The 27962-nt window shown below is 33.8% G+C and overlaps 1 protein-coding gene across 1 annotated transcript in view; it reads left to right on the top strand.

The window, feature by feature from the left end:
* Positions 1-27757, top strand: part of LOC110452586 — a 33712-nt gene extending 5955 nt beyond the window's left edge. Inside the window, exons 3-37 of the mRNA XM_021501217.1 lie at positions 605-745; positions 1394-1528; positions 1988-2116; positions 3227-3352; positions 3665-3772; positions 4108-4239; positions 4477-4584; positions 5253-5375; positions 6083-6190; positions 6750-6875; positions 7293-7400; positions 8704-8823; positions 9491-9604; positions 10004-10135; positions 11712-11837; positions 12045-12167; positions 12396-12521; positions 12837-12950; positions 13237-13368; positions 13743-13853; positions 14286-14411; positions 14922-15029; positions 15797-15922; positions 16410-16517; positions 16953-17066; positions 17773-17898; positions 19196-19306; positions 20071-20196; positions 20751-20858; positions 22237-22344; positions 23448-23570; positions 24103-24234; positions 24564-24698; positions 26679-26816; positions 27523-27757. Of these exons, the coding sequence (XP_021356892.1) occupies positions 605-745; positions 1394-1528; positions 1988-2116; positions 3227-3352; positions 3665-3772; positions 4108-4239; positions 4477-4584; positions 5253-5375; positions 6083-6190; positions 6750-6875; positions 7293-7400; positions 8704-8823; positions 9491-9604; positions 10004-10135; positions 11712-11837; positions 12045-12167; positions 12396-12521; positions 12837-12950; positions 13237-13368; positions 13743-13853; positions 14286-14411; positions 14922-15029; positions 15797-15922; positions 16410-16517; positions 16953-17066; positions 17773-17898; positions 19196-19306; positions 20071-20196; positions 20751-20858; positions 22237-22344; positions 23448-23570; positions 24103-24234; positions 24564-24698; positions 26679-26816; positions 27523-27656 (4265 nt within the window). The 3' untranslated portion in view covers positions 27657-27757. The remainder of the gene's footprint in view (positions 1-604; positions 746-1393; positions 1529-1987; positions 2117-3226; positions 3353-3664; positions 3773-4107; positions 4240-4476; positions 4585-5252; positions 5376-6082; positions 6191-6749; positions 6876-7292; positions 7401-8703; positions 8824-9490; positions 9605-10003; positions 10136-11711; positions 11838-12044; positions 12168-12395; positions 12522-12836; positions 12951-13236; positions 13369-13742; positions 13854-14285; positions 14412-14921; positions 15030-15796; positions 15923-16409; positions 16518-16952; positions 17067-17772; positions 17899-19195; positions 19307-20070; positions 20197-20750; positions 20859-22236; positions 22345-23447; positions 23571-24102; positions 24235-24563; positions 24699-26678; positions 26817-27522) is intronic.
* Positions 27758-27962: the final 205 nt, after the last annotated feature.

Below are 27962 nucleotides of genomic sequence, written 5' to 3'. Positions count from 1 at the left end.
GTTTTTTCTTTGCTGATGGGCAATTACAACATTTATACTAAGTGAACACAGTATACGGTAGCCATGCTATAAGATGTTTCGTTTTATTTAAAGGTGATCCATGCTTTAAAGAGGGACAAGTAGTAAACTCAAGGTGTAAGAGATTTACGTGTCAAGGCGGAGTTTGGTTCAGGGCATGGACAGGTAACGACACTTTTGTTCTTTAGTAATGTGGCAGATTTTACTTGTACATATGAATACAGCCGCCTTCTAGCTGCGCGCTAGAGCAAATTTCCGTTGGTTCAATCGGTAGAGCGGCGGACCTGGACACTTGGGTTCGCTGGTTCGAGCCCCGGTGCATGCACACTACTTTCTTTTGTTTGTTGGGAGTAATATTTTCTTAGGTTTTTGTTAAAGATTAAAATAAATAAACCATTTTTACCGTTGCGATCTTGTCTTAAATAACCTATGGTATTTTTTTATTTAGCAATTTCGTTTTTCGACGAATACAGATCACGACGTACTTTTAGAAAATAACGACGTTTGCTTTTGATGTGGTGTCTTCTTTTTTATCGTCATTGAATTTTAATGTTGTAAACACTTACACATATCCTATTTGACACAGGGTGTTTGTTTAACGGCTGCATGGATTGGGGATCAGAGAAAATGGATGGCTGTAATAGATACAAATGCTTAAGGAAGAGTGAATGCCTGGACGAGGACAGAACAGTTTGTCTTGACTTTGATGTCAAACTCACCAATGTCGGTAGGTTAAGGACACTACAATATCACATGGATGTCATTATACATAACCAAGCACACATTGATAAGTGTTAGTTGAGATTCACTGTAAGTTCATTTCTAGCATTTTTACGCAGTTGCAGATCGTTTGTAATATCCATGCGCTTAGAATAAATATATATGAGACGATATTATGTTAATAAATATTTGAAAAAAACACGTTAAAAGAAATATGTAAAATACTATTCCATTTTTTTAAATGATGTAATTTCGATCGGGCATCAATGCTGAACTGAGTGCACAATGTTAATTCACCTTATAAAAAGAAAATCTAGATTAACTTGTGAAGATGCAAAATCACCCTGATTGTGTTGAACATTTTGTTAGTTTTGACTCAATAAACTATATAAACTATATAAAACTATATATATTGCTAACAAAACCACAACAGGCAGTAAAATTGAGAAAACTGTTCGAATGTATTCATGAGTATAGAATTCTGTCGTTATGTTTCATTTATTGCTACTCTCAATTGCGATTCATTAAAACACAGTTCTATTAAACATCAAGCGTTCATAAAATATCATTTGATTTGCAAATTGCTCGTAGTTGGATTCGAAAAGAAAGCTTAGTAAATACTATTTAAAGTGTAAATTTGCGTTACTTTTTACAGGGTGTTTGGTAAAAGGGACTTGTCGCGATGAAGATGCCTCATGGACATGTAACACGACATGTGATGCTTACACATGTAAGCGAGGAAAGGATAAGGACGGTAAACCTATTGGTGAAGTTGAAACCTCAGATTCGGGTAAGCATGACAGAAAGCTGGAGTATTACTGTTTACTGTGAGAAAGCCGAAGCATACAGTATCCTCTACTATCATTACATATAGGATCTTGAATGAGTTTTCCATTTCATATGAGATTTATGAAACAAGTCTAAGATAAAAAAAACGTGACGACTTTCATTCATTTCATATGAAATGAAAACGAGTGTGAAACGACAATCTTCATAAAAATCTGAAACGTCTTGTACTCGTCATAGTCGTGACGTGTGATTGAAATAATTGAAACTCTCAACCAATCACAATCATGACACCAATATGTCATATTTCATGGGTTAATACGGAACTATGTACACGTGTAGGGTGTATGAGTTCCGGGTTCGATATTGCGTAACTACGCTATGGTATTATCATTACTTGCAGAATAATTGAATTCCATGATGACCTTATGTAGTGACGCTATGGTATTTTCGTTACTTGCAGGATGTTTGGATCCGGATGGCGTGTGCAGGGATATTGGCTATAAATACAGTACTCATTGCATCGGGTTCAAATGTGATCGAGTCGAGGGTCCTGATGGATCTGTTGTGAAGTTTGTTACCTTTGAAGCCGGTATGGTCATTTACTCATCAATTCACTGAGTAAAATAAAGAAATATAACTCGTTTATAAAAAAACACTGACAGCGAATCGATTTTCAAAATTTATGTTCATATTTGACTTTATTCATCAATATTGATTTTGATAATGAAGATTATTTCAAACATTTAAATCATAATATATGTTTGATTTGTATGTTATTTTACTGTTCATAATAGTTTGTAAATATTTCTGTATGTTGACACGGTTCTGAACAAACTTAAACAAAACAAAAGTAATTCAATGCAATATTAAGGTTGTTGTTTGAACTTTCATATTAAACAGGCTGTAAAAACGACGGGAAATGCGTCCCCCTGGGTGAGACGATCAAAGAAGGCTGTAATGAATTAGTGTGTACTTATGACGATTCAACACAGCTGTATGATTTTGTAATCGACACAATACGTAAGTCAGCAAGTTACCTACGTGTAATATAACTTAAATTATTCAAGGATTCATGCCCTATTGTAAGCAAACCAATGGAGATTTTCACTGCAGATTATTATACATACCGTTACATACCTCTTATTTTCTTTTGGGATGTACTGTAGTGGCTGTGTGTCAGTGCATTATTGCTGATCAGGTAGCTCAACTTGTTAAAGTGAAAGTACAGTTATCACAATTAGATGGTTCGGTTACATGGTTCGAATACTAGAATCGTTGCATTTATGAATGCTCAAAACACTGTGGTAAATTCTGTTTATTTCATCTTAATTTCGCAAGGTATGGTTTCCATTTAGAATGATTCATCAAAGCTTAGTTCATAACGAAAACAAATCCCAACGAGTAGCTAGTGAATCCTTACCTACTAAATTATTTATTCCTTTAACATACATAAACGTTTTGTTACAAATCATATTTGTTCAAGACAAACAACCATTTGCATGTGTAACAGTTTGTTATCACATTTTTTTTGTCATATTAAAGTGTTGATATGTAGATGAATATTTTCGTATAGATAGATAAAGAAGCATTTTATCAGGTATATATTTATTCATTTATAAGTATTCCAAAACAATTATTATATGCTTTATAGCAATAATTGTATCATTTTTCTCCAAGTTGTCAAATGATTTACTTTCAGAGTGTGACTTTGAGGGTAAATGCTACGAGATCGATACGCAATGGGAAGATGAAGACTCATGCACCAAATATAGATGTTTCTTCAATGAAAAAAACAAAAAGGCTGTCGTCAGGGAAAGAGTAGCAGGTACCATTGAAATGTTGTTTTGCCTATTTCTTTAAAAAGTATATATACCTTAGTTGTTATTTTAATATAAACTCTTAACACCTGTTAAACAGTCCTGAAAAGTAATGATTCGTTTTTGTTGTGCAAAATATAATATTTTAAGTTATTTGTTTTCAATAAGGTCATGCAGGTTCCAAGATACGTGATATACATGAGATACTCCAACACCAAAATGTTTTTTAATGACAAAACCTGTAAAAATCACTCTGATAGCTATGTTTAGAAAATATTTATGTATATACATTCTAATGATTCATTATCGTCTATCATCAGGCTGTAAGCTCGACACGGAATGTGTGCCTAAAGGAGGGGCTATTGGAAAAGCCAAATGTATTGAATACGAGTGCAATTCCAAAGGAGGTTTTGACTTGATAGCCGCAGGTATGATATAAAATATGGATGAAATGTACAACAAGATTCTAACACTGCTGTTGTGTATTACTGAAATGTTTTTTTTTATTGGAAGAGTTATTTTAAATATTCATTTTGAAAAGAGTGTCGAATGTTAAATGTTAATAAACGACGCGTGCGTAAACAAGTTCTATTTTTATATTTGCTAACTTAATTTTTGTAATTGTTTTTTCGACTTACATCAACAAGCTTTGATAGATATATATATTTAAAACATGTTTTCTTTCGTCAAATCGCAGATAGAGACAAAAATATCTCGTTGTGAAAATATCACTTTAATACTGAAGAGATATTAATTATTTAAGGATGCCCGGTTCAAGGAGAATGTAAGCCCCTTAACTCCACATGGCGAATGGAAGGAGTTTGTGCTCAATTTTATTGCCGCGAAGGAGAATATGAAGACGGTTACATAACAACGATGAAGATTAAAGAAGTCGGTAAGTGATGAATTTAAAAATGTATTGAAATATATGTCTACTACAGTTATGTTGTACATTTTCTATTTCAGACGTTTATCATCAATAAAATAATTGAGATACAATACACAATTTTAATCCAAAGCTGTTACATATCTTAACAGAATTTATTAAAATAATGCTAATTCTATTGATCTATGTTTAAATAAAAGCTTGTTTTTCTTACTCATTTTTGTTTATTTCATTATTTGTTTATAGAATGTCATGATTTCCAAGGAAATTGCATGAAAGAAGGCGAAACAACTGTAGATAATTGTCTGACGTATGAATGTGGACCAGACGGCCAATTGAAGAGGGTCAATTCAGGTAAAGTCCACGTTACATAGACTAATCGGCAAATAAAATTCTTAACGTTGGCGTCACAAATCAAATTATATGAGCAAGAAGGACGTGTGAAGCAGTATAAAATTGATGCATAGCGTGATTTATACAGTACCAATTTTTAGCTTGATCGTTAATGTTACCGTGCCGTAGTCTGTCGCAAAAGCTGTGGCTATAATTGAAGTAATAAAATAACACATGTATTGAAAGATTATTGGTAAGAAATTATGAAAAGGATCTCGAGGGATGCACGTGCACCCACGCGGTAAAGTGTGAGGTTATTAAATGTGTGTAAAAGAAGAATTACGCTTAAAAATACTTCACATTACGTCGGTTTTAAATATTACATGAATCTATGTTTATGTTATGTTTTTCATAGTTGTCGGTAAAATGAATTCAAGAACAATGAGGATTATGTTAAAAGAGAGGGTAGTGATTGTAGTGCAAATACGAAATGTTGGTTATGCATGTATATAGTAATGAAAGTAGATATAAAGATAAGCCCATTTCTTTGAATTATGTACCTGAAAGTTGATTAGATACATTATTATAGTTATTGTATTTGTCACGTACTCTTCTGTTTTACATAGTAAATTTACAGTTTACATACATTGAGTAATACACATTTTCAATTTTTTACTGACGTTTTGCAGAGTGCAAGTACAAAGGATCGTGCTACGCAATAGGGAGAAAATGGGAAGATAAAGACACATGCAAGGAATACAGGTGCAATGCCGATGAGACCGAGGGGGCTGTGTATTTTGGAGTAACCAATGGTATGTATATTGCTGGTTGGCATGGCGTTCATATAAGAAACCGAGCATGTTATCATATCTGGAGTACAACGACTTTGAGCTCATTGACATTTTATTTCTGCTTTATTGCAGTTCATTCAAATGTTATCATAATGAGTCATTAAAATAATTAAACTGAATTGAGGTGGATATGGAACCATTCAGTATTGTGATTGATGGATATCTCATTATATAAGATATTTCACAATGTCAATCTAGGTACCATGTTCTGAACCTGTATTGAATTAAGACCTTAGTTTGTCATAAGTGAAACTACATTAAATTTGAGAAATTAATCACGATTCTGCATTTTTTCAATACTAAATTAATGGAGTTTCACTCGAATTTTGGTGTCGTTCAAGTAAAAACAAACCCAAACAGCACAAAAAAATATAAGCTAAAAGTTAGGTTTCAAAGGGATTTTGTCTAGAAGTACTCGAATGTTGACTAGAATTTCTGATGAAAATGTTCAAAAATATTAAATGACCAATTATTATCCATATATTTATGAAAATAAAATGACTATTTGGGGAAAATTTAGATTAACTTATTACGTTTGGATCTGATTCCTAACGATTTTTTCTCTCTCTCAAACATGTCAAGTGAAATATATAACAAAGATAAACTCTTAAATAATCGGCAGGCTCCTTTATGAATTCTACACAGAGCTCAATGTTATATATTCTCAGGATGCGTAGACTCGAATGGAGTCTGTTACGAACCGGGTGAGTCGCGAAAACTGGAGGGATCCTGCATCACTGAGATTTGCGGTGTTGATCACGTTTTAAGAGCCAACCGTAAGTAACCATCATATTGCGAGCATGAAATGGAGTGATCACGTAGATCAAATTGTACGCTGCTTACATCAGTAATATGGTTTAACGTAATACAGTCCTATTTAACCCTTGAGACACACAAGACCATAATGGACTCAAGATCAATTACAAAAGCGTTAAAGGGTTTATTACAGTATCTGGAAACGCCCCTTCAATCGACATCAGTATTTGATTCACGGTAATTTAATGATCTAACAGTGAAATTGTATATAAGTTTACCTCTTTTTTTTCGATAGTAAGAATGATGTCTCAACCTCAAAGTTGGTATTCGTTTCACTGATACTATTTAACATTGATATATATTAAAATAACGAAGCTTAAGCCATATATACCATTTCGTACAATATATCATATATCTCTATGTAAATTTGGCCCCTTTGGTAGTATTGTATTTTGTATTTGTGTTGTTTCCGAAAGTAAACTGTTGTTTTCACATACTGCTGTCAGTAAATATGCATAAGATACCTACACTTGAGCAAAAAGGAAAACCTTGTTACTTAGCTATTTTGTTGTGCTTTAGTGTGTGAATACAAAACTACGTGCTACGAAATCGATCAAGATTGGACAGATTATGACGACTGCCTGACATTCTTCTGTAAAGAAGACCCTGTTACAGCCACAGCTGTCATGGAAGAAATTCCATACGGTAAGACATAGTTCAACATTTCAACATAGTTTATCTCATCGTATCTTGTTCTTATATCTGGTGCGTCAGCTAGATATTGATATTAAACACAACTTTGACCAGTTAAAGATATTTTACGGTTGTACATTGCGTAAGATGCACAATAAGAAGTTTTCTTTGTATATTTTGTTACATGTGTTAAAACCCCTACTATGTTTTCGAAGCAAATATTTACAATATATGTTGGCTTTCATATAATAAAAAATGTCCATAAAATCAATTTTGATAATTAAATTACCGTTTTTGATAATTTGGTATTATGATAACTTTGGTAAAATGGCATGCCCAATCCAGTCTTACATGATTATAAATGAGTTATTGTCGCATTCGCCGTATCACACTCGTTTTGAAATAGCTTACTTTTTCCTTCTGTTATAGGTTGCCTATTTCAGAAGAAATGTTACGCTCCCGGAGATCGTATCAAGAAGAAGTGTGAGACATTCGAATGTATGTCTGACGGAAGAGGTTTCTATCCTGTAGACGAGGGTAGGTACTGATACATCCAATCATTCAATATATTTAATGGTGACAATTGTACAAATATGAAAATAATACAAAATGTAAATCGGACTACCAAATTTGTTTGAATGTAGTTAAATAAACTTGAGAACAAAAGTTGTGCTTTGATATTACAAAATTACTCAAACGATATAGTTCTTAACATTCCTAGATAAAAAAAATGATAATGTGATAAAACCGGATACAAACGAGTATGTTCATGATTTATAAGGGGGCGGGGCAATGGATGATGATACATGTAGTAAAGATTTAAGTGGTCAGTTTGTTCGGATAATTACGTCTTAACATTCAATAAGGATGTAAATTGGCCATTCAATAATGTTGTCTGTTGATGACGAGGGATATATCAATGTCAATGAACATCTGACAATAAAGTTGCTAAATGTGATCACTACATGTTCAAGGGATTACCAGACGTAACCATTAAAACTGTGATAATTTTGCACTGTTTGTTATGAAACGACAGTTTTAATGTGCTACTTACCTTATATAAACAACGTATGTTGGGTATACTCAGGAGAATTATCAACAGGGGCAGAGACTATTACAAAAATCGTTAAGGAAGTTTTTTTGGTCTCAATTTAATATCGTAAAACATTTTCAAATCAAATGTTAGAATATACATTATGCTGTATAATACGTAACCACAAGAAGACGCGTTTCATCAGTGCCTGTAAGACAACTTTACCTTGATCAGGATTTTGTTGCCATTGCACATATTTGTTATGTGATGCTTCTCCTATGCTGCGCATAACTGATGTCACAACTGATGGCATTTTTTCATGTATCTGCCCTGTTCATTTAATATAGGTGTCACTGATACGGTGTGATATGCATGTCAACGCATGAGCCCTAACTCGACAAAGTTTGTTCTTGCAGGAAATGTTACACACAAATCACATGTTTTCGATTTTACGCCAAAAAGATAAAAGCCTTTGTAAAAATGTCGGCTGTTTTTGAGAACGGTTTGAACAAATTTCAGTGAATATAGTGCTCATAGATGCCATCATCAGCCACCCTTCCCCAAACCCGTCCCCCTCTTAAAGAGATAACAGAATAATATTGAAGCAGACACAATAGACGGTTCACATTGTGTCCCTTTATAATGATTAAGTAAAAAATACCCGTTATTATATTCTACAAAAAATATGATTACTTAATAAGTAAAACGATACAAGAAGAAAATCAGTATGCACCTATCTTCTATATTTATTGGATATTCTTAATCCGTTTCACATGAGAGAACTATTTCACGAACTTGTTATTGTAGAATGTCCATGGGAAGACGGGTGCAAACCAGTTGGATCCAAATGGTTCAGTAAGGACGAATGTGTTAAATATGGCTGTGTTGAAAACGAAGATGGAGTGTCCGTCGAGAAACTAATTCATGGTAAGAGGTTTGAAACGGTTTGAGCTTCCCCATAGTTATTAATATTTATTCATTGATTCACAAATACCTTTCACTAGTTTTTACTTCGATGATCGTCATATTTTTATCAATACTCAAGACACAAGAAAACGGTTTACACAAATTTCAGTGAAAATTATTATTAAGGACATAGAAAAGTATGCCTTTGTAATAAAATAGAGTGTACAATACAATTTCTTACCGTTAATTTGATTTTAGAGTATGTGTACTGTTGTGACGATTTAGGCCAAACATGATTTTTTTTTTGTGACGAGAGGCCGTTACGCATGAACAAACAAATCTAGATTAATGTTCACGGCATTCATGTGAGTTTTCATTTTCACATTAAGGCTTTCAATGGAATAATGAAAAAAATCTGTTGTGCAATATAATTGGTTTCTTATATGATCTGGATTTGATAATCATATACAATATTACAGCAATGCAATTGATTTAATGAAATATATATATATATATATATATATATATGCAAATTATAAAAGACCATTACTTGTAATTAGCCCGACCTGCCTCGTTTTCCTGTTTAACTGATCACCAAGAATATACATAAATCCTTTATGTTTCTCAGTATTTTCATTAACTTGAAAGTGCAATCGACAAAATAATAACAATGTCTTTTCACTTCAAGGATGTGAGGACGCATACAGAGAGAGATGCTGGAGGAGTGGCGCCAAGATCGAAGGCGACAATGGTTGTATCGAGTTTAAATGTGTTAATGGCACAATGGAACCTACATCTATCGGTTAGTAATATTGTAGCTCGATAAAGCGATAGACTTTTTTTTTGTTTGAAAAAAATAAATAAAACTTCAGCATTATCAAAAACAAAGAAAAAGCAAAATATCATAATTCACCATTGAGTGTATCAGCCAGTAATATTTGTTTTATATAAGTATATTTCCACGGTGTATCAAGACCATGTCATAGGCCACAGAGGGTTTTGCTAATAAACAATGAAATGAGTAAATGTAAATAACATTGTATCAATAAGAATCTAAATTCAAAGTAGAGTTCAATAAAAAGACAAAATAGTATATTAAATGGCAGATTTGTCGGTAATTTTCTTCCAAAGTGATTAAGATATTACTATTATGAAAATAGTTATTGCCACAGTCAACGTTCTTTACTGTCGATTCATAAAGGCTGTCCCCATGGTGACACGTGTATGAAAGTTGGTGAGGTGATTGATGACGAGAAGGCCTGCATCCGGTATCAATGTGTAGTCGTTGAACAAGGAGCCGGTTTCATCAAAACACTAAAGAAGGAGAGGGCTGGTAAGTTATATACTCCATAACTAATAGCACATACTCATGTACTTGTTTAAATCAACGGTTATTACTAGGTTTATCAATTAACAAATACAGATAATTGAGATCCACATTTTTAAGATAGTAATTATATCACAAGATAATGTATTAATGTTTTCTAATTACTATTGCTTGGAAACAATAGAGCTATTTAAAATTAGAAAAAAACAAATTACATATCTAAACAGGGAAGGATAAAGACTAAGTCACGTTTTAGTTGATTTATTACATGAAAACATTAACTATCATTTCTTAGAAAACAAACCTTGTCTGTCTAACTTTCAATTCGCAAGTCATGTAAGTCGTTAACGACGACAAGTGTTAGATTGTGTTTTTACCATATATTGCAAAATTAATAAAGAGCAAACAGCTAAACTCTTATTTCAAACTTATATGGTAATGTAGGACGCCGGGCTCGTGACCGAAAGGTTGCGGGTTCGAGTCACGGCACTGTGTTGTATCTTTGAGCAAGATACTTTACTCCACTTTAGTACGTGGTTTGGCAGCGCTAGAACTGATGAATGCTAGCTGTTAGCGCCGAAATGGCAGCTCCGGCTGTATACTTCCCAGGGAGTTGTGAAATGTATTAGCTGGTTGCAAAGCCCCTATAACTACGAATAATAATTTGTGAACCGCTTTGAGACGACCTACGAACTAGGTTGTGATAAAGCGATATATTAGAACCTCGAATTATTATTATTATTATTATGTTTTATTCCATACGATGTCTACATAAGATTTGTGGTTTTATTAAAAGGTTGTGTAGACCACGAAACCTGCTACTGGAGGGGCCAGACGAAAACAGAGGCATGTGTCACATATAAGTGTTTGAGAAAGGGTTTCACAATAGTAGATGCACGTAAGTTCCTTCACCAAGTTTTACAAGAGCTTTAATTAACTTGAAGCGTATTCGCCTAGATTATCTGGTTTCGCCTTAAGAGTAATGTAGGTTTTCATGATGTTTTCCCTGTTGTTTTGATGTCTCCTTGCTTCCCGTTGTCGTTCTTTGTGTCGACTTGACGTTTTGACTGGGTGTTTTTGAAGTGATGCAGTGGTATCTATTTTCCATTTGGCTTTAAAGAAACCTAAAACAACCCTATCATCATATCATTCAATCGTACTAATATATTTACCATGCATATTCCATCCCGAGAAAGAAAAAACCTTATAATTACTTACATTCTAGGAAATTATATCACAGTTTTCATGTTGACGTATTCTAAAGCAATTTACTGTAACGTATTGAATGGAAATATCTTTCAATTGTAAGAGTGATCAAAACAATGGATAAGCCATTTGTTTTTGTATATGAGTTGTCATTGTTATCTTCTCCGATTTTTTCGGTGGCTTTACTGACCTCCGAGAACTTCAAAGTTCTCTTGAATGTCTATTCGGACATAACAAAATATGGGAAATATGAATACCAAAAAAGTTACAGATCTTCTTTTGAACGGACTATAGAAGCGGGTTATAGCATAATATTATTTAACCGAGTCGGTTGTCTTTGATAATCAAGGTATTTACTTTTCTTATTGATTTTAAGGATGTGAATTCAGAGGAAGTTGCAAGTTCTTGAACTCTAAGTGGCAACACGACAAAAAATGTCTGACGTTCTCTTGCATCAGAAAGAATGACGCTGAAATACCAAAAGTTAAAAGAGATCTATGGGGTGAGTTAAATCTCATTATTATTTGTGTCACTGTTGATAAGATATGTCATTCCTTTAGTCGAACCGGTTCTCAATAACATGAACCTTTTTTTCTTATTATATGTGATCTATCAATCATTATGCCGCACTTACCGACGTTACATGTCTTATACACTGTCCTATGCTTGTGCTAGAAATTGTAGATACTGATTGTTTTGTATTGTTCAGGTTGCAGGGACGAGCAAGGAAGATGTCATGAATTTGGAACACTGAAAAAGATTAACAATTGTGTAACTTACGAATGTGAAAGAAGGAGAGGGTATGGTGCTAAGTTCTTCCCTAAGGACGTTGGTATGTATGACAATGACATTTTGTAATGGTTTTAACAAAAGTTTTCCCTACTAAATCAAAGTTTTTCTATCATAGTGAAGTTCTGAAACTCATCAACAGAGTTCATGCCAATTAAGCCCTATGATGTGCATCTAATCTATGTGACATATTGTTGACACCTAAACTTGTAGTATGTGAAGACCCTTTATAACATATACAGTCTGTATTGTATAAGATGTTTATTTCCAGGTTGTCAATTCCGTAAAAAGTGCAAAGCTGTAAATGAGGATTGGATTCACAGAAATAAGTGTGTTAAACAGACATGCGTGTACTCCGAGGGATCCGATCTACCGGAAATTCAGAGTTCACCATACGGTAAATACAATTTCCGCAGATTAATTAAACTGTCAATTATACTGGATATATTTTTGCTGATTGAAGGTCTAGTTGTTATAGCATACAGCGCTTCATTTAGAATATGTTTAATTCTTACGAATTTGCGAACAATAACTTTCGTGCCTCTTTTTATTTTATATCTCCTAGCAGACTTATACATTGTGTGATGCTCCTACTATCTGTCACTTATGTAGTATTATTATGTTCTTGGATAATACTTATAGCAAACTAGTGTTACTTATATAACGAGGCAGGTATATGTTATACTTTATTCTATATTTTTCCACATACCAGGCTGTAGGACTGGAGGAAGGTGCTATCCTTTCGGGGATCGTATCACGGATGAGGAAAATGAATGCGTAAAGTACGAATGCACCAAATACGAAATATTTTCACCTGTTGAAAAAGGTAAGAAACTGTATGAAGCTTTTCAAGCTTTTCAAAATAGACAATCTTTCATGACATGCTCAAAATAATATATTATTATGATGTACACCTTCAGAGAAAATCGGGTTCATTTTGAAAATATTTTATCATTATAAGAATTACTTTGATATCTGAGTGCAACATTTTCATTTAATCATTGGTTATGTCAAAGTTTAGCATCTTCATTTAATCATGTGTTTAGTTCTCTAATTATCAATGCTACTCAATCTTTATACGAAACACGTAATTGCCTATTTGTATACAACAGGATGTATGTACAAAGGTGGATGTAAGAGCGACCGTGCAAGGTGGGTAGATAGGACATTGTGCATCCGCTACAAGTGTAAATCAGAATATATCAGTCCCTCACAGCTCATCATGCACACGTCGGAGCAACAAGGTACAGAACATAAGTTTCATGTCCTCAGTATTAAATTAAATTATAATAGCACACACAAATAGATAAAAAACGACTTTGAAAGCAATCCAGTTAAAGTGTTGTTATTGTTTTCATTTAAAATCAAATATCATGTAGTTGGATATGTTTCCTATCTCGCTTTGAGATTATTCTATAATTATTGCGATACAAAAAGAAAACTGAAAGGTTAATGAAGTTTTTTCGTTGCTATGCTTTTAATGTAAACTTTTTCGGAAACTCGCACTCTTGCTTAAATCCGTGTTTTTTATAACGATGTGTTGATTACTTGGGAAATTAATGGTTGTAAATTGCTTTTGTGCTAACGAAAAAGGTGTATGCTTTTGTGAACATTCCAGGTTGTAAGGATTTTGACGGGAAGTGTATGTGGCCAGGAGATACGACCGTTAAAGATTGCACGACCTACTTATGTGATCCAACAAGGAATACACTCGTAATTGTCAAAGAAGGTACTATCTGATATATAATTATTGTTTTAAATTCCATAAGTCACACGCACAGCTATATTCCAATTTAGATCTTACAAAAAAATGGCCAAGGTAGTAGGGTATATTAATAGATATTGTGTATATGAAATATGTGTACTTTCTTGAAATTGAAGTAGATTATCTACGAACAACGACAATTACTAAAGGATAATATTCAATTATTTAATAAAAAAATGATATTATTTATACTATTAATTAAGGCTTTATAAACTGAATAATGCGAAATCAAAATGAGGTGTATATTAATATTAAATAACGAAAATGTACTTAAAAACAGTAAACATTTGTGGAATAGTATCATCATAATATACTCTGAATTATTTATAATAGTTGATATTATGAATTAACAGAATGTTCGTTAGTTTAATGACATAGTTTAATTACACCTTGTAGATTGTCAAGACGGAGATATATGCAGACCCCTTAACTCTACATGGTTTGACCCGGAGTCCTGCACAGATTTCAGATGTATATATTCACCAGTTATGAAGGATATCATTATTGATGCAAAGACAACAGGTAAGTTATCTTTCAGTAATATAACGGTTTGCAATTCAGACATAGTCATTCAATAGGGTTTAAACAAAAACGTGTGGCGATGTCAATTTTAAATCGGAAAAAAACACACGGAATTGTAAAGAAATAATCATTTAAATGAATGTACCATTGACAAAAAACACGTTTAAAAATAAAGTGTTTTATCACATTTCTACAATTATGAAGGAAGCATTGCTCTTTGCCAGGCAATTACTAAGTATTAAAAGCAAATTGCTAATGTATCTTGAGATAAATCGAAAGCTGTTATTGATGCAGTTAAAAGGTGTTTTTCTTCATTATCCAATCTGCAGCATCTGCTTTCAGTTGCGAGTCACAATTAAGTCATCCCTGATCATTTAAGCTCAGTTTTACACTACTACTGCTTCTTCATACAATATCTTCACATGATCTAAGATGTACGCAATGCGCTGTTAAATTCTGATCAACAAACCTTAAGCACCGGAGTTTTCTTTCTTTCTTTTCGTTTGCTAGGTTGCAAGAATGACGATGGTCGGTGTTTCAAGAAGGGTGAGAAGAAGGAAGAAGAATGCAACAAATTCCTATGTAACCAAAATTCAAAATTTAAGCCCGTTGAAGTAGGTACGTATTAGTAGAAAAGTGAATAATGCAAATGTTTCAAAATGGAAATCTCACATTTCAGTGAAAAATACTGATTTTATAATATGAAAACATCGTATTGCTCTTGAACACTTGTGCAGTCTTTGTTGCATTACAATGAACAAAAACAATATTCAAACTGACGAATCAACGTGATGCGCTCTACATACATTGTTAAAACAAAGGTAAACTTCTGTTTATTTTGATATAAACTGACAAAGCCATATGTATGTAAAGCAATGCAAAATATTAACAGCATTTGGACTTACATGAGATGTAAGGGCGTGTCCCACGGCGGTATTCTGATTACCTTGTCACAGATATATAAGCAATGTCTCTGAATAACTGCATATAAACTGTATTACAGTGAGCCATTTCGTAACAATACACCATTACGGAACAATTCACGATTACGGAAAAAATACACCATTTCGGAACAGTGCTCTTTTCGGAACAATACAACTTTGCGTAACGCTCCTCATTTCGGAACAGTGCACCCTTGTCGGTTGTATGAACATACATTTATGAATACATTTGAAACTTACGATATTTGCAATACACAGGGCAATGCATAACCTTCTGGAACACATGGGTTTTGTTTTACCTGGAAAGGTCGTTAACCTTTCCTCTGGTCATATTTTGTAAAACTTTCTTTGATTTTGAGTTTGAATTTCAATTTTTCCTTCATCTGTTTGATCTGAAGTTTTCATGTTCGTGTACAATTATGTTTTTTGTTTTTGTTTTGAAAGGATGCAAATGGAGAAAGAAATGCTACAAAGTTGGCGAGTCATGGGAGAAAAACTGTGTTGTGTACACATGTGAACTTGTTTCAAAAGGAATCAACTTTGTGGAAACACATGTAAATGCTTCTCATGGTAAGCTTACTATATTGTTGGTGCACAACTAATTCATAAATATTGAATGTTAGTTTTCTTAAAACTTTATGCAGTAAAAACTTATTGTAAATGTCTTTAAAACTTGTATTGAACGGGTTTTACATGCCCTTTATTAGGGTCCCTATTTTTATAGTAATCGCGGTGTCTGTCATTTTGTCCGTCTGTCTGTCCACACTTGCGTATCTCGAGATTATCTCAGAATCCGAAATAATTATCTTTCTTGTAACTGAAAATAGACCGGAGGGGGTATAGTCATTATTGCGGAATCCAAAAGATTTTTTAAATTTTAATTACACAATGTGATACACTGGGATATGTATATTTGAAAAAGGTGTTTGAAAAGATTTTAAGAGTGATGGATAAATCACCACTTGTGCCGTCAAGGTAACAGGTTTTGTGTTTTAACCAGGTACAGTGTTTAGTTATCAAAAGTTCTGAAACATTTGCTGATCTTCTTTCTGTGAAGGCTGTATTTGTGACGGTGGTGGCTGTTTTAAGCCTGGTGATAAGCGTTCGGAAGGCTGTCTACAGTACGTCTGTCGGGAAGGTGGAGAGTTCGAGATATCCAAATTCGGTAAGCGAAAAACACTATCTATATGTGTTGCTTTATTCTGTCTTTTTTTAAAAATAAATTTGATCAATTAACATATGCGTCACAACATAACGTGTACTTACATATGTCTTTTCAATTTTGTAATAAACATGTACACAATATGAGAATATATTCTTAAAGCATAATGCCACCGCTGACATCATAAAAAAGGAAAATTATGTGATAAGTGCATATAGAATATAAAGACGAGGTCAGTTTTATTTGAAAACTTTAATATATGAAGAAATGCGTCAATCAAATCGTCAAAGCGTTAGGAAAAACAGGTTAAGGAGATTACTCGTATAAAAGACATTTGTAAATTACACTTGTTTCATTTAGCTAAGCTTATTGATGTAAGATGTTAAACTAACGTTCAATATTTATATGCATATAAAAATGTACACGTTTTACTTGTAGCATGTACAACTCCAGAAGGGTGTTTGAAACCTGGGGAGTTTTATTTGGACAAGAAAGAATGCGTGGAATACACATGTAGCAGAAAAACTAGATCACTTGAGCCAGTGAACCGAAGTAATTACCTATATTAAGACGTTATTTGTCCAAATGTTGTACCAAATAAACAACAGTAAACCAAGAAACTTTTGCCCTGTCAAACTTTCGCCCTTTGTCGGTAAAAAAAACGTATTCTCAGATCAGTTACTTCGCTCTTCTAACCTGATTTTTATGTAATGGTGTTGATTACGGAAATTTGATGTAATGATAAATTCGCTTGCTTAACGTAGAACGTAAAAGGCGAATGTTACACTACAGCAAATATTTCCTGGGATACACTATTATAAATATACATATAGAATGTGCATTGTATTATATATTGATAAGCTTGATGATAGCCCGAATGTCTGCCGATGTTTGCCTGAACATTAACTTCTAAACCGCTGAACAAGAATGGCATGACAATTCTTATACCACGAAGATAATTATATCCTTGATGTTAAGATATCTGAAGGGATAGCATATCAGATTATTTGTCCAGGTCTTAGATTACGAAATGCTGAACAGAATAAATGAATCATCATTCATGATAAGGTGGTGTGTCGCGGATGACACATGTCTGTTCTCTATTTGTATAAATTAAACGATACCATACTTAAAGCTGCTTCAAATCTCTTCACCACAAGTATTTGCAATTTATTGAATGTATATTTATGTACTAGGAACCGGCGTATTTTACGCAAAAAGTCCAGTCTTTCAGGTCTTATTATTCAAATTTTAACAGGTTGCAAGTGGAAAGGAGAATGTAAAGAGCGAGATGCCAAATGGTTTGATCAAGAAAAGTGTCAGGGATATAGATGTGCCTACAGCCCAGAAGACAACGACGTCAAAGTTGTAGAGAGAACTGCAGGTATTAATACTAAGTACTGCTATGAATACTTGTTACAGGTATGGATTTTTATTACAGGTATGAGGAAGTGTTACAGGTATGACTAATCATAGCTGTTTATATTAATTGTTATATTTATGATAGTTGTAACGGGTATGAATTATTATAGCAGCTATGACTAATTATTCCTGCGCTACTTCGGTACATCCATGAACTGAACCTTGTCGCTTATCGCCAGTAGGAGTCATATTGTTCCGGGCAATTTTTATTAAATGCATAAATTGCAGATAGTTAATGCTGACATCTAAAAGAAAAAGATTCCGTATCAATTGATCCATATTTCATCCACCCATCCCCACCCCCGCCCCACCCCCTGAAAAAGGAGGAGAAAAGATTGTATCCAAAAGAACATACGTTACTGGTCCTGCAATTATTTCTAATAAAAGGGGCTATATAATATTTTATTTAACACTCTGACATACGTGACGTTATAAATAACACCTTTTTGTATTCCGTCACTGGTCACGGTTAATGTTCTGTATATCTGTAATTATGGTTTTTTTTTGTTTCAATACTGCATCTGTTAATTCATGTTTGCTTGAGTTTAGACATTCAACTTATTCAAGATTGTATTTCCGATTGGTCATTGTTAACGACTAAAGTAATATGAATAGAAGATACTGTTAAGATTTATGGATGGTGTACAATTCTTGTGAAATGCTAAATGTCATAATGAGTGACGTAATATCATTTAGTTTCATAATTCACCAGTATAATAGTGTAGTGGTCAGGTGGCGCAGTGGATTGTGCACTTGCCTTTCACCAAGACAACCGGGGTTCGATTCTCCGATCGGACTTGATAAGGTGTGGGGTCACCAGCCAGACCACTTTGATTTTCTTCCGGTGCCCCTGTTTCCTCCCAGAATAAGTCCTCTGCGCGCTACTTGTGTTTCACAATTGTTGTAAAATCAATCAAGCTTACGTTCCATGATTATTTTTGATTTTTGTTTTCGAAATGTTCATTTTATCGAGTAAATGTTCATCGGATTTCTTCTGAAACACAACCGGATATGTGTGGATAACAATCTCCGACGCAGAAGAATTGTTGTAATACATAAACTTATATCCTTAACAGGTACGATAAATATTCATGAATAACATTTTAGCGATGACATCTCAATGATTTTGTTAAATTGTGTCATTTCTTTCCGGATATGACAAATATCATTTAAGTCAGAATATTTAATCCGCCATAATTATAATTGCTCATTTCGCTTTGGTCAATGCATGAAATGATATATGTCATATTTTTTTAAAGGATGTCGAGACGATGAAGGTCAATGTAAGAGATCAGGAACGCGACTTGTTACAGACAACGAATGTGTGAAGTTCAAGTGCGTGAATGGAGATTTCATACCGACAGAGATTGGTAAATATACACATATAATAGTATGGGTTAAGTGTAGCGAAACCTGCGTCATATTTTAATGACAGAAACACGTTAAGTGGTCTGTTGCATTAACTTTTCTGTTTGTAAGTCATTTTATCACGCAACAACTAGCCAGATGACAGTGGTCTACACAGATTATGAAATGCTACCACACAGCCTGTAACGCGTAAATTATGCACTAAATGTGTTAATGTATGGAAACTCGTCGTTGTTATCGAATCCAATAAGCATGTGCAGTACTACATGAAACAGTATGACTTTAAAATATCTATTTAAAGCGTTCTGATAAATTGAAAACTTGAAGTGATATTAGAAATGTTGACAAAATTATGGAACCAGCAAACATGTGTATGATAATATGAACGTATAAAATGACGACAAAAATTCTTAGTTAATTTTTAAAACTTCAATGCACCGTGTTATTCTATAGTTGAGGATTTTGATTATTCTGATACCTCACTGATTCTCCCATTGGAGATGTAACATTACTCCTGCCCTTGATTTACATATCAGGTGTTGTCGATGAAGTAGAAGACGCTTATCTTTCCGAACACCTAACACAACTACTTATTATTTGTACCTGTTTCATTGGTCTCAGCGAAAACAATTCCTTTGTTTATATTGTTTGCGTTGTTTGGTCGAGTTTGAGTTTAATCATGGTTTGACAGACACTCTGGTACTCCCCTGTTGTCTTTCAGATCAGAAATTATTTACATGTATTCATATTGTATCCTAATTCATAGGGTGCGAATGGGATGGAAAGTGTGCTCCTAAGGGCTCTTCGTGGCTGGAAGATTGCGTTCAATACACATGTCAAATTGAAGAACAAGGACCCACCTTTATAGAAACCACAGTAGTAGCACACCATGGTAGGTGTCTTTGCTGAATAAATGATAAACATAGCAATTCAGTGCAAAGCCTAGATCGGTAATTGAATACTAGTATGTTCACAATTTATTGATAAAATTAGACACCTTACATTGGAAAGAAATAGCCCACACACATAAAAAGATTAATATATGCATTTAGAATAATTTTGTTATTTACGTTGACATTTAAAACCTGATATTACCAACTGTTTTAATATGTTTATGATTTTATTTCATGTTTTTAAAATATTCAAATAACTGCACTATTCAAGTCCATTATTATATGAATAAAGTGTGTAAAAGCAATGCGATTATATAGGGTTTAAAGAGTATCTTATCTATTAAAATAAAGGTCCACAGAGAAATGACATCAGTATAGCAGTTAGTTTCTTTTCAGCTTAAACTTGTTGAGTTACGAAACGGCTGGATTACCAGGGCTATAGTGCTTAGAACAGTTACCGAACTTTAAAAACCAATTAAATATAGAGTCGGTGACTCGAACTAGTTTTATTATACAAATGTACTAACCTATCTTTATTTCCCTTTCAATATAGGCTGCCATGACTGTTCGGGGACGTGTTATATGCCGGGCGAAGTCGTAAACCAGGGATGCTTAAAAAGACAGTGTATGTGGGGCGGCTTCTTCCAAAATGTAGAAGTCGGTAAGTTTCGTCTCCAGATTTTTGTCGGTTACCATGTATTCTTTCTGACTGTTTTGATGTCGCATCTACTACTTTCTTTTCGTATCAATATTTAAATCTTCTGAGTTTATCTTCATGTCGACTTATGGTATATTTTAGTTTACTGTAAGTTGATATGTGTAGCGAAACTGGATTAGGTCGATCGTAGCGAAACTGGATTAGTTCGATCGCCGGCGACTAGGTACATGTAGCTCCTTTTATAGAGCATCCGTCAAGAGTTATGATGGTCCCTGGTTCGAATCTCGATCTGATCGATGCATTTCCTCTCTTTTACTATGTATAGATACAATCAAGAGAAATGTTAAATTAGTCCACATTCTCTTCTTAATATTTTCGATGATAATTTCTCAGATGGAAATAATAAACACCAGTCGATGTAAAATGTCGTATATTAGTCTTCACGTTTAATATACATGTGGACGTGTGTCAGATGCAATGGTCTGCTTTTGAACTGACTTGTACAGAGATACAATATAATGTTTATACTAAACCATTATCTTGTGACGAACGGGCATAAAGTACATCTCAATATCCCCAAAACACGAAGAGGTCAAACTGTTTAGTTTATCTTATATAAACATTACTTCTATGGAAAGTCCACAGAAACCAGTAAAATTCATTTCTCCAAAACGCAGCACAACAAGTAATTGCATAATTGAAATATCGTCTTGGTCATGAATTTTCATATCAGAACTAAATTGCAAACGTTTAAGTTTAATCTATATTTTTGAATTGATTTTCTGTCTATGTATCTATTCATGTCTGTTGTGTTCTATAATTAGTATTTCATATCTCAATATTATATGTAAAATGATTTTTTAAACGTTCGTTCATTTGCCGAATGTGTTGTTTAAAAATGTTAAATACTCAGTATCATATTATACATATACGCGCACCTTTATATCATTTGTGTTGCTTACTTATATCTGTAAGCCTATTTCACTACAGCCAATCACATGTCGTTATTTAATATGCGATAAAAAAACGCAAATGCTTCTAGTTTCTACTCCTGCTTAACGCTCAGCAAATTAGGAGTGGGACGACTGGTTCGCCCGTTGTCAGTATAATGTGACCGGGTGGGGCGTCCTGCTGGGTGTCTTCGGCAGTATGTCTCAGTGAGGTAGCACTATAAAGTCGGCATCAGTTCCGCGCTATCACAAGGAGACGAACACGAACATATCGCAGCCTCCCAAAATACACACACATACACTACACGCATGCATCTTGCACACAGGGGAAGCCGTCCTTAAATTACCTTAGCTGTTAATAGGACGTTAAACAAAATCAAACCAACAAACAAACAAATTCTATTTAATGATACTGAGATGCTCTTCGATAGGTTGCATGTCAAAAACGGGAGAGTGTGTTGCTATTGGCGAAACAGTTGACTATGGCGTACGAAAGCAGGTTTGTGGAGACGACGGATATCTAACGCCAGTTGATCCACGTGAGTACCTTAAGGAACACGTCTTTTTAATTTTAGGCATACTGATCTGACTTGCAGAAATGTTAAGGAGATACGTATCAGTAATTCGTCATCAATGGAGATTTCAGACAGACCAAGCAGGCCTAATCTATAAATGATGTGTAATTACCTTTTATTTCACATAGGAATTTAGACAGCTAGATGAACTATTAGGTTTGTTCTATGATTTTCAAATCTGTTGATAATTTTTGCTCCTTTACTGACACTTGTTCTAAAGAACTGAAAATACTTTGGGATTCATGTTCAGATAACCCTAACCCTAACCCTAACCCTAACCCTATAAAATGGTTAAATACTGATTTATAAAATGTAACTCCAGTTGCCGCTTTAAAGACTTAGACACTATGGATATTCACCTCTAGACGAAGTTAAACTAATTGTTTTGTGATATCATCTAAAGAATATGTGACGATACTGACATTCAGGTTGATTGGCTTGGAAAGATATATATATATACAATGAGCTACCTACTCCCAGTTCTCGTAGTTCATTATTTTGTTACTTATCAGTCAAGACGAACTTCAACATGTCACTAAATAAATCAAAATTAAAATTGTTCCTCCATTTCTCCATAGCTCATGCATAGTGAAAATATGATTATCATCTGAATATAATAAACCAACTGAAACGTATGATATAAATTTTGATAACCAATTAAAGTCATCACTAATAATTACCGCTTTATCATAACCTAGGTCGTAAGTTGTTTCATAGCGGTTCACAAATTAGTATCTGTTGTTATAGGGCCACAACAACCAGCCAATATTTGTCTCGCCTCCCCAGGGAGCATATAGCCGGTACAGCCATTTCGGCGCTCAAAGCTAGCATTCTACAATTCCAGTAGGCTTGAAGAAGCTGAGTAAAGTATTTTGTTCAAAGATACAACACAGTGCCGGACGTGCCTCAAATCCGAAACACTTGGGTCACAAGCCCGGCTTCCTACCACTAGACATCCATGCCATCAATGGACCGATTCAAATATATTGCTGATACGTTTGCAGCCTTTAATGTTTTAAAAACCGATTAATCAGTATTCCAATCCTCGTATGTGTCGTCTGTTTCAGCTACTGGATGTTATGATGCCAACTTTGAATTCTACCCAATTGGGGATTATATGAAACAAGGTTGTGAGACGTTTCAGTGTCAACAGCGTGGCTTCATGGCTAACTTCTACCTGATAGAAAAAGGTATGTAACGTATCAAAAACGTTTTAATTATTGCTTGGTTACATGTGAAATCATTTTATTTTTATGAAATTCCTTAAAAAAGCGATAGTTTTCGTCTTGTTATCTTATTTTTAGAATAATTGTGGTAACACCCCCGTATGTGTCAGTGTTTATATACGTGTTTGAATTGCAAATATATTTATATCAATATTACATAGTTACTTATTTTCACATTCAAAAACTATTTTATGAAATGTTAGACGATACATTTGTATGTTTTCTGAAAATCATGCGTCCTTTTGTTGAGGATTTTGATGATTTGTCATTGAAATTCACATTGTAATATAAATATATTTAATAAAAGTGTGAGTTAAAAATAGATATACATTTTTTATTTACATATTCATATGAGTACAATTTGGTAGAAAGCGTATGAATTTACGCATACATACATGCAAAATGTATGTAATACTGTACGGAGGGCGAATTATAACCTGCAGCTAAAATGTCCTGGTATACAGTAGTGCCATTAAGTTGTTTATGAATTTTGCAGGATGTCTTTACAAGGGCAAGTGTCACAATGTGGGAGATAATTGGTCAGAATATGACACGTGTCGATTCTTTTATTGTACGTCCCAACAAAGTAGCGTTGGAGTGGTGGAGTCAATTGTCAAAGAGATGGACGGTATGTTGTTTTTCTTTATTGATATACTGTATTAATATACGCCCCTGAGGAAGATGCAAATAAAGTATAGATATAACTTTCTTGGTTCCTTCTCTTAATGTGGCTACTTAAACCAATAACTTCACAAATACCGTTGACTGTGTAACCTGTATAATGAATTGGTGAATGATGCTATAATGATAAATATAAGTAAACTATATCATTAGTGCTAGCATATTTTTTTTTCATTTTCAATTTAACAATATCTCCTCTTTTAAAAACATTATATAAAAGAAAACAATCATGAATAATTACACATAGATTCAACACTATGCTTTTTTTACTGACAGGATGTTGGGACAATAGCAATGAGAAATGTAGAGAACCCGAATTGAAATGGTATGAAGGCTGTTTTGAAAAGCAATGCATCGTGACGAAAACAAAGAACAACAAAGTGATGAAAAAGATTGTGTTACTGTCTGGTGGTAAGTGAATTACAGATGTTAACATGTTAAGATACACGATGTTTATAATGTAGTTCATTTGGACTTGAAAATTATCTTTCATTTTAACCTAAAATAATGTTATGTATTTATGCTGCTCTGTACAGTGTATTTATCATGCGTATATTGTAATTTTATTATACAATAATTAAAATTTAGACATATCATCATAGTGTATAGACGTATTAATAGTATGACATGTTAAACGTTTTTAAACTATAACATACCTTCTCAAAAACTTCGATATAACGATGATATACTATCATCGTTATGTCGAAATTATGGGAAAAGTTCAATGTATGTTATAGTCCAAATGTTTTAACACACCGTGATATCAATACGACCATACTGTATTCGTACTGTAGTTATTGAATTGCTTCAGCACATATTCATTGTGATAATAATTATCTTTTATTTTGATCGTCCTATACAATATATGTATGGTATTGTTATCCTATCGTGCATGCTTACATAGCTACTCATCAATTTTCGTCTTATCATCTTATTGTTTGATATGTTGATCATTTGATTACTCTTTTTATTACCTCTCACTAATAAAAAGTTCAAGGACCACGGATACTGGGATTGAGGCAAAGTCAACAAGGGAGTCAATTTTCTCATAAAAAATATTCAAAGATTCATCACGTTATATTATTATAGCTCATCTTGTTAGCATAGTGTCTAATTGGATGCTATTGGTCATTTGACGGGGAAATTAAAACAGCATGTCGCCCTCCCGCGCTAAAGTTTCCCCTAATATATTTCCCTTAATCGGAGCCTCTCTAGAAAAATCCGCAAGTGCCACAACAACCCGGTTTCGAATGACGGAAGCAGACGACAACAATAGCGCAGCAACCTGATCATGTCTTCTATTGTGTTATTGTTTTTGACTTATTTTTGTTTTTCGGCATACTAAAATATTTGTTTTCCTTACTATAAGGAAACACGATTCTTTGTTTTTCGAGGTTAATCATGTTTCAAGAGGGCGATGAAACAATACTCGTGTTTCCCTCCATTACGGGCAATATATGTTAAGTGTATCCATACATCTGTACCATACTACAGGTACTTGTACGCGAGCTCGTCATTTACACTCTGTCTCACTGCAATGCACAAATGCCAACTATAAGATAATTGAAACCATCTCTGAAAGGGGCACATACTTTTGATGACAGACTCAATTTTCATTTTTACGAATAAAATTAATAATAATAGCGCAAAGCAGTAGATTCTTTTTTCTGTATATTTTCGGAAGCTTGTCTGATATAAAACTTTATAAAATGCTCGGTGTGTCGTCATAAAAATACTCTGACTCGTAAAAATCTCTAGCTGTGTGAACGTATGCTTCCCCGATATTGAGTTGTTGTAGTCGTGTTTGGTGATATAGTCCCTCGACGTAACAATAACGCGTACATACATCTATGGCGAAAAAAAATGTGGTAGTCATGTTAAAAAACGTCGCATTACCCCTTCTTTAGGAATTTAATACAAAAACGGCCTTGGAGTGCTCTGCCGAAAAAGGTATTGCTTGAACCGTCGAATAATAAGGAGCGTAGAAATGCTAATTTACAACTTTTGGTCTGATTCTACCTCATATTTTGTAATTACCTCGAGAAACATCAAAGTATTTTATATATTTGAAATACCGATTTTGTAGTAGCATTAACAGAGTTTCATATAAAGTTTAAACACGTGTGCACGTGCTGCAATAAAAAAATGATACGGAGATATTCCGTTAATTTGTGATTATAGAGGTATGTCGCAAAGCTCCGTGCTAGGTCTGCTTAAAAATGTATATTGTCAGTTTCCGAACACGATTTCTGATCCAATAGTATCGAAATTTCTATTGACCAGAACATTTTATTTTAAAAATTGTTATATGATTTTGCTTTTATTAGAAATATAGGCTAAAAAACAAATATGAACTCAAACTTACACTTAAGAGTATTTGCTCACTTACAGGATGTGAACAGACGATTGACGACATGAAAATTTGCCATGAACCCGGCGAGATTTGGAGCGAGATTCGGGAAGACATGTGTGTACAGATACAGTGTCAGGTCAGGAAGAACGTGTACAAATCTAAAATAATAAAACCATGTAAGTAAAACAGCTGCACTACACTCTGGAAGGGAAGATCTTTATTGCGATATAGATAGACAATCAAATTATCGTGAGAATATATATAATCTGATTTTCTCTTCCTATAACATCAATTCCAATCAATACGTGTTCTATAATGGTTTTCCCTATATCTTCCTTCCCAATATGCCAATACTTATTATCTGCAGTGAAAACCCTGAATGTACCTATAACTTTGATGTATGATTTAATCCTGGTTTCCACTGCATACCAATCCATTACCCCATCCCGTATTCCCGTATTTGTTCTGTTGTACATATTACTTCATTCCTGTAGCTAGTGTTGAAACGTTGAGTATTAAGCAGGTAAAAATAATTCCATAAGTGCCACGACACTTGTTTTTGCTTCCATTTCTATTCTAAAAAATGTCGATGTATTGTCAAACAAAAATTGAATAAAACATGTCAACAAACTCTTTATTCAGAGACCATCTATAATTAGTAGTCGCGTATTGAACTCCTAAAATACGTTCTCTGGACACAGATGCTTAATGTTTTTTATCGTGTCTTTCTTCGAAATTCAGACTGACTGTTACCAAATGAAACGAAATTTTTTGAAATAATATTACTTAACTTTTTAAAAAACAGGTTCTAACGCACATCGCCTAATTAAGAAAATTGTCTTTATAAAAGCTTACTTAATAAATAATGTATTTAATTTTCAGTATGCAGGGATATCAACGGAAACTGCCATGAAGTCGGGGATATTGGTTTTGATGCCATGGTTAATGGTAAAGTCCTTCGCGACTGTAAATGCAGACTTAAACAAAGACAACTCAACTATATCTGTAAAGGATAAATCCTAACGAAGTTCTCTCCTATAATCAACAAAGCACTGCAACATTTTGTCTCAGTATCGTACTATACACATGTAACTCTTTCAATAAATGTTATTCTGTATTTCCTTACGGCGGAGTTGAGTTTTTCTTTTATTGTTTTGGTGGGTAGTGGAGTTAAGTAGAAAAACATACCACAGACGAAATACATTAGTTAGAAACCAAGTTTGTTACTAAATAAAAACAGGAAGTTCGGAGCCATTATAACAGAAGGAAAGACATCACACATGAACGCAGAAGGATAGGACTGTCCTTTAGTTTGTGAATGT

Source organism: Mizuhopecten yessoensis, unplaced genomic scaffold, assembly GCF_002113885.1.
Source record: "Mizuhopecten yessoensis strain PY_sf001 unplaced genomic scaffold, ASM211388v2 scaffold6759, whole genome shotgun sequence".
In the NCBI taxonomy this organism is placed as follows: domain Eukaryota; kingdom Metazoa; phylum Mollusca; class Bivalvia; order Pectinida; family Pectinidae; genus Mizuhopecten; species Mizuhopecten yessoensis.
The sequence above is the reverse complement of the archived record's forward strand: the minus strand, read 5'-3'. Positions and strand labels throughout refer to the sequence as shown.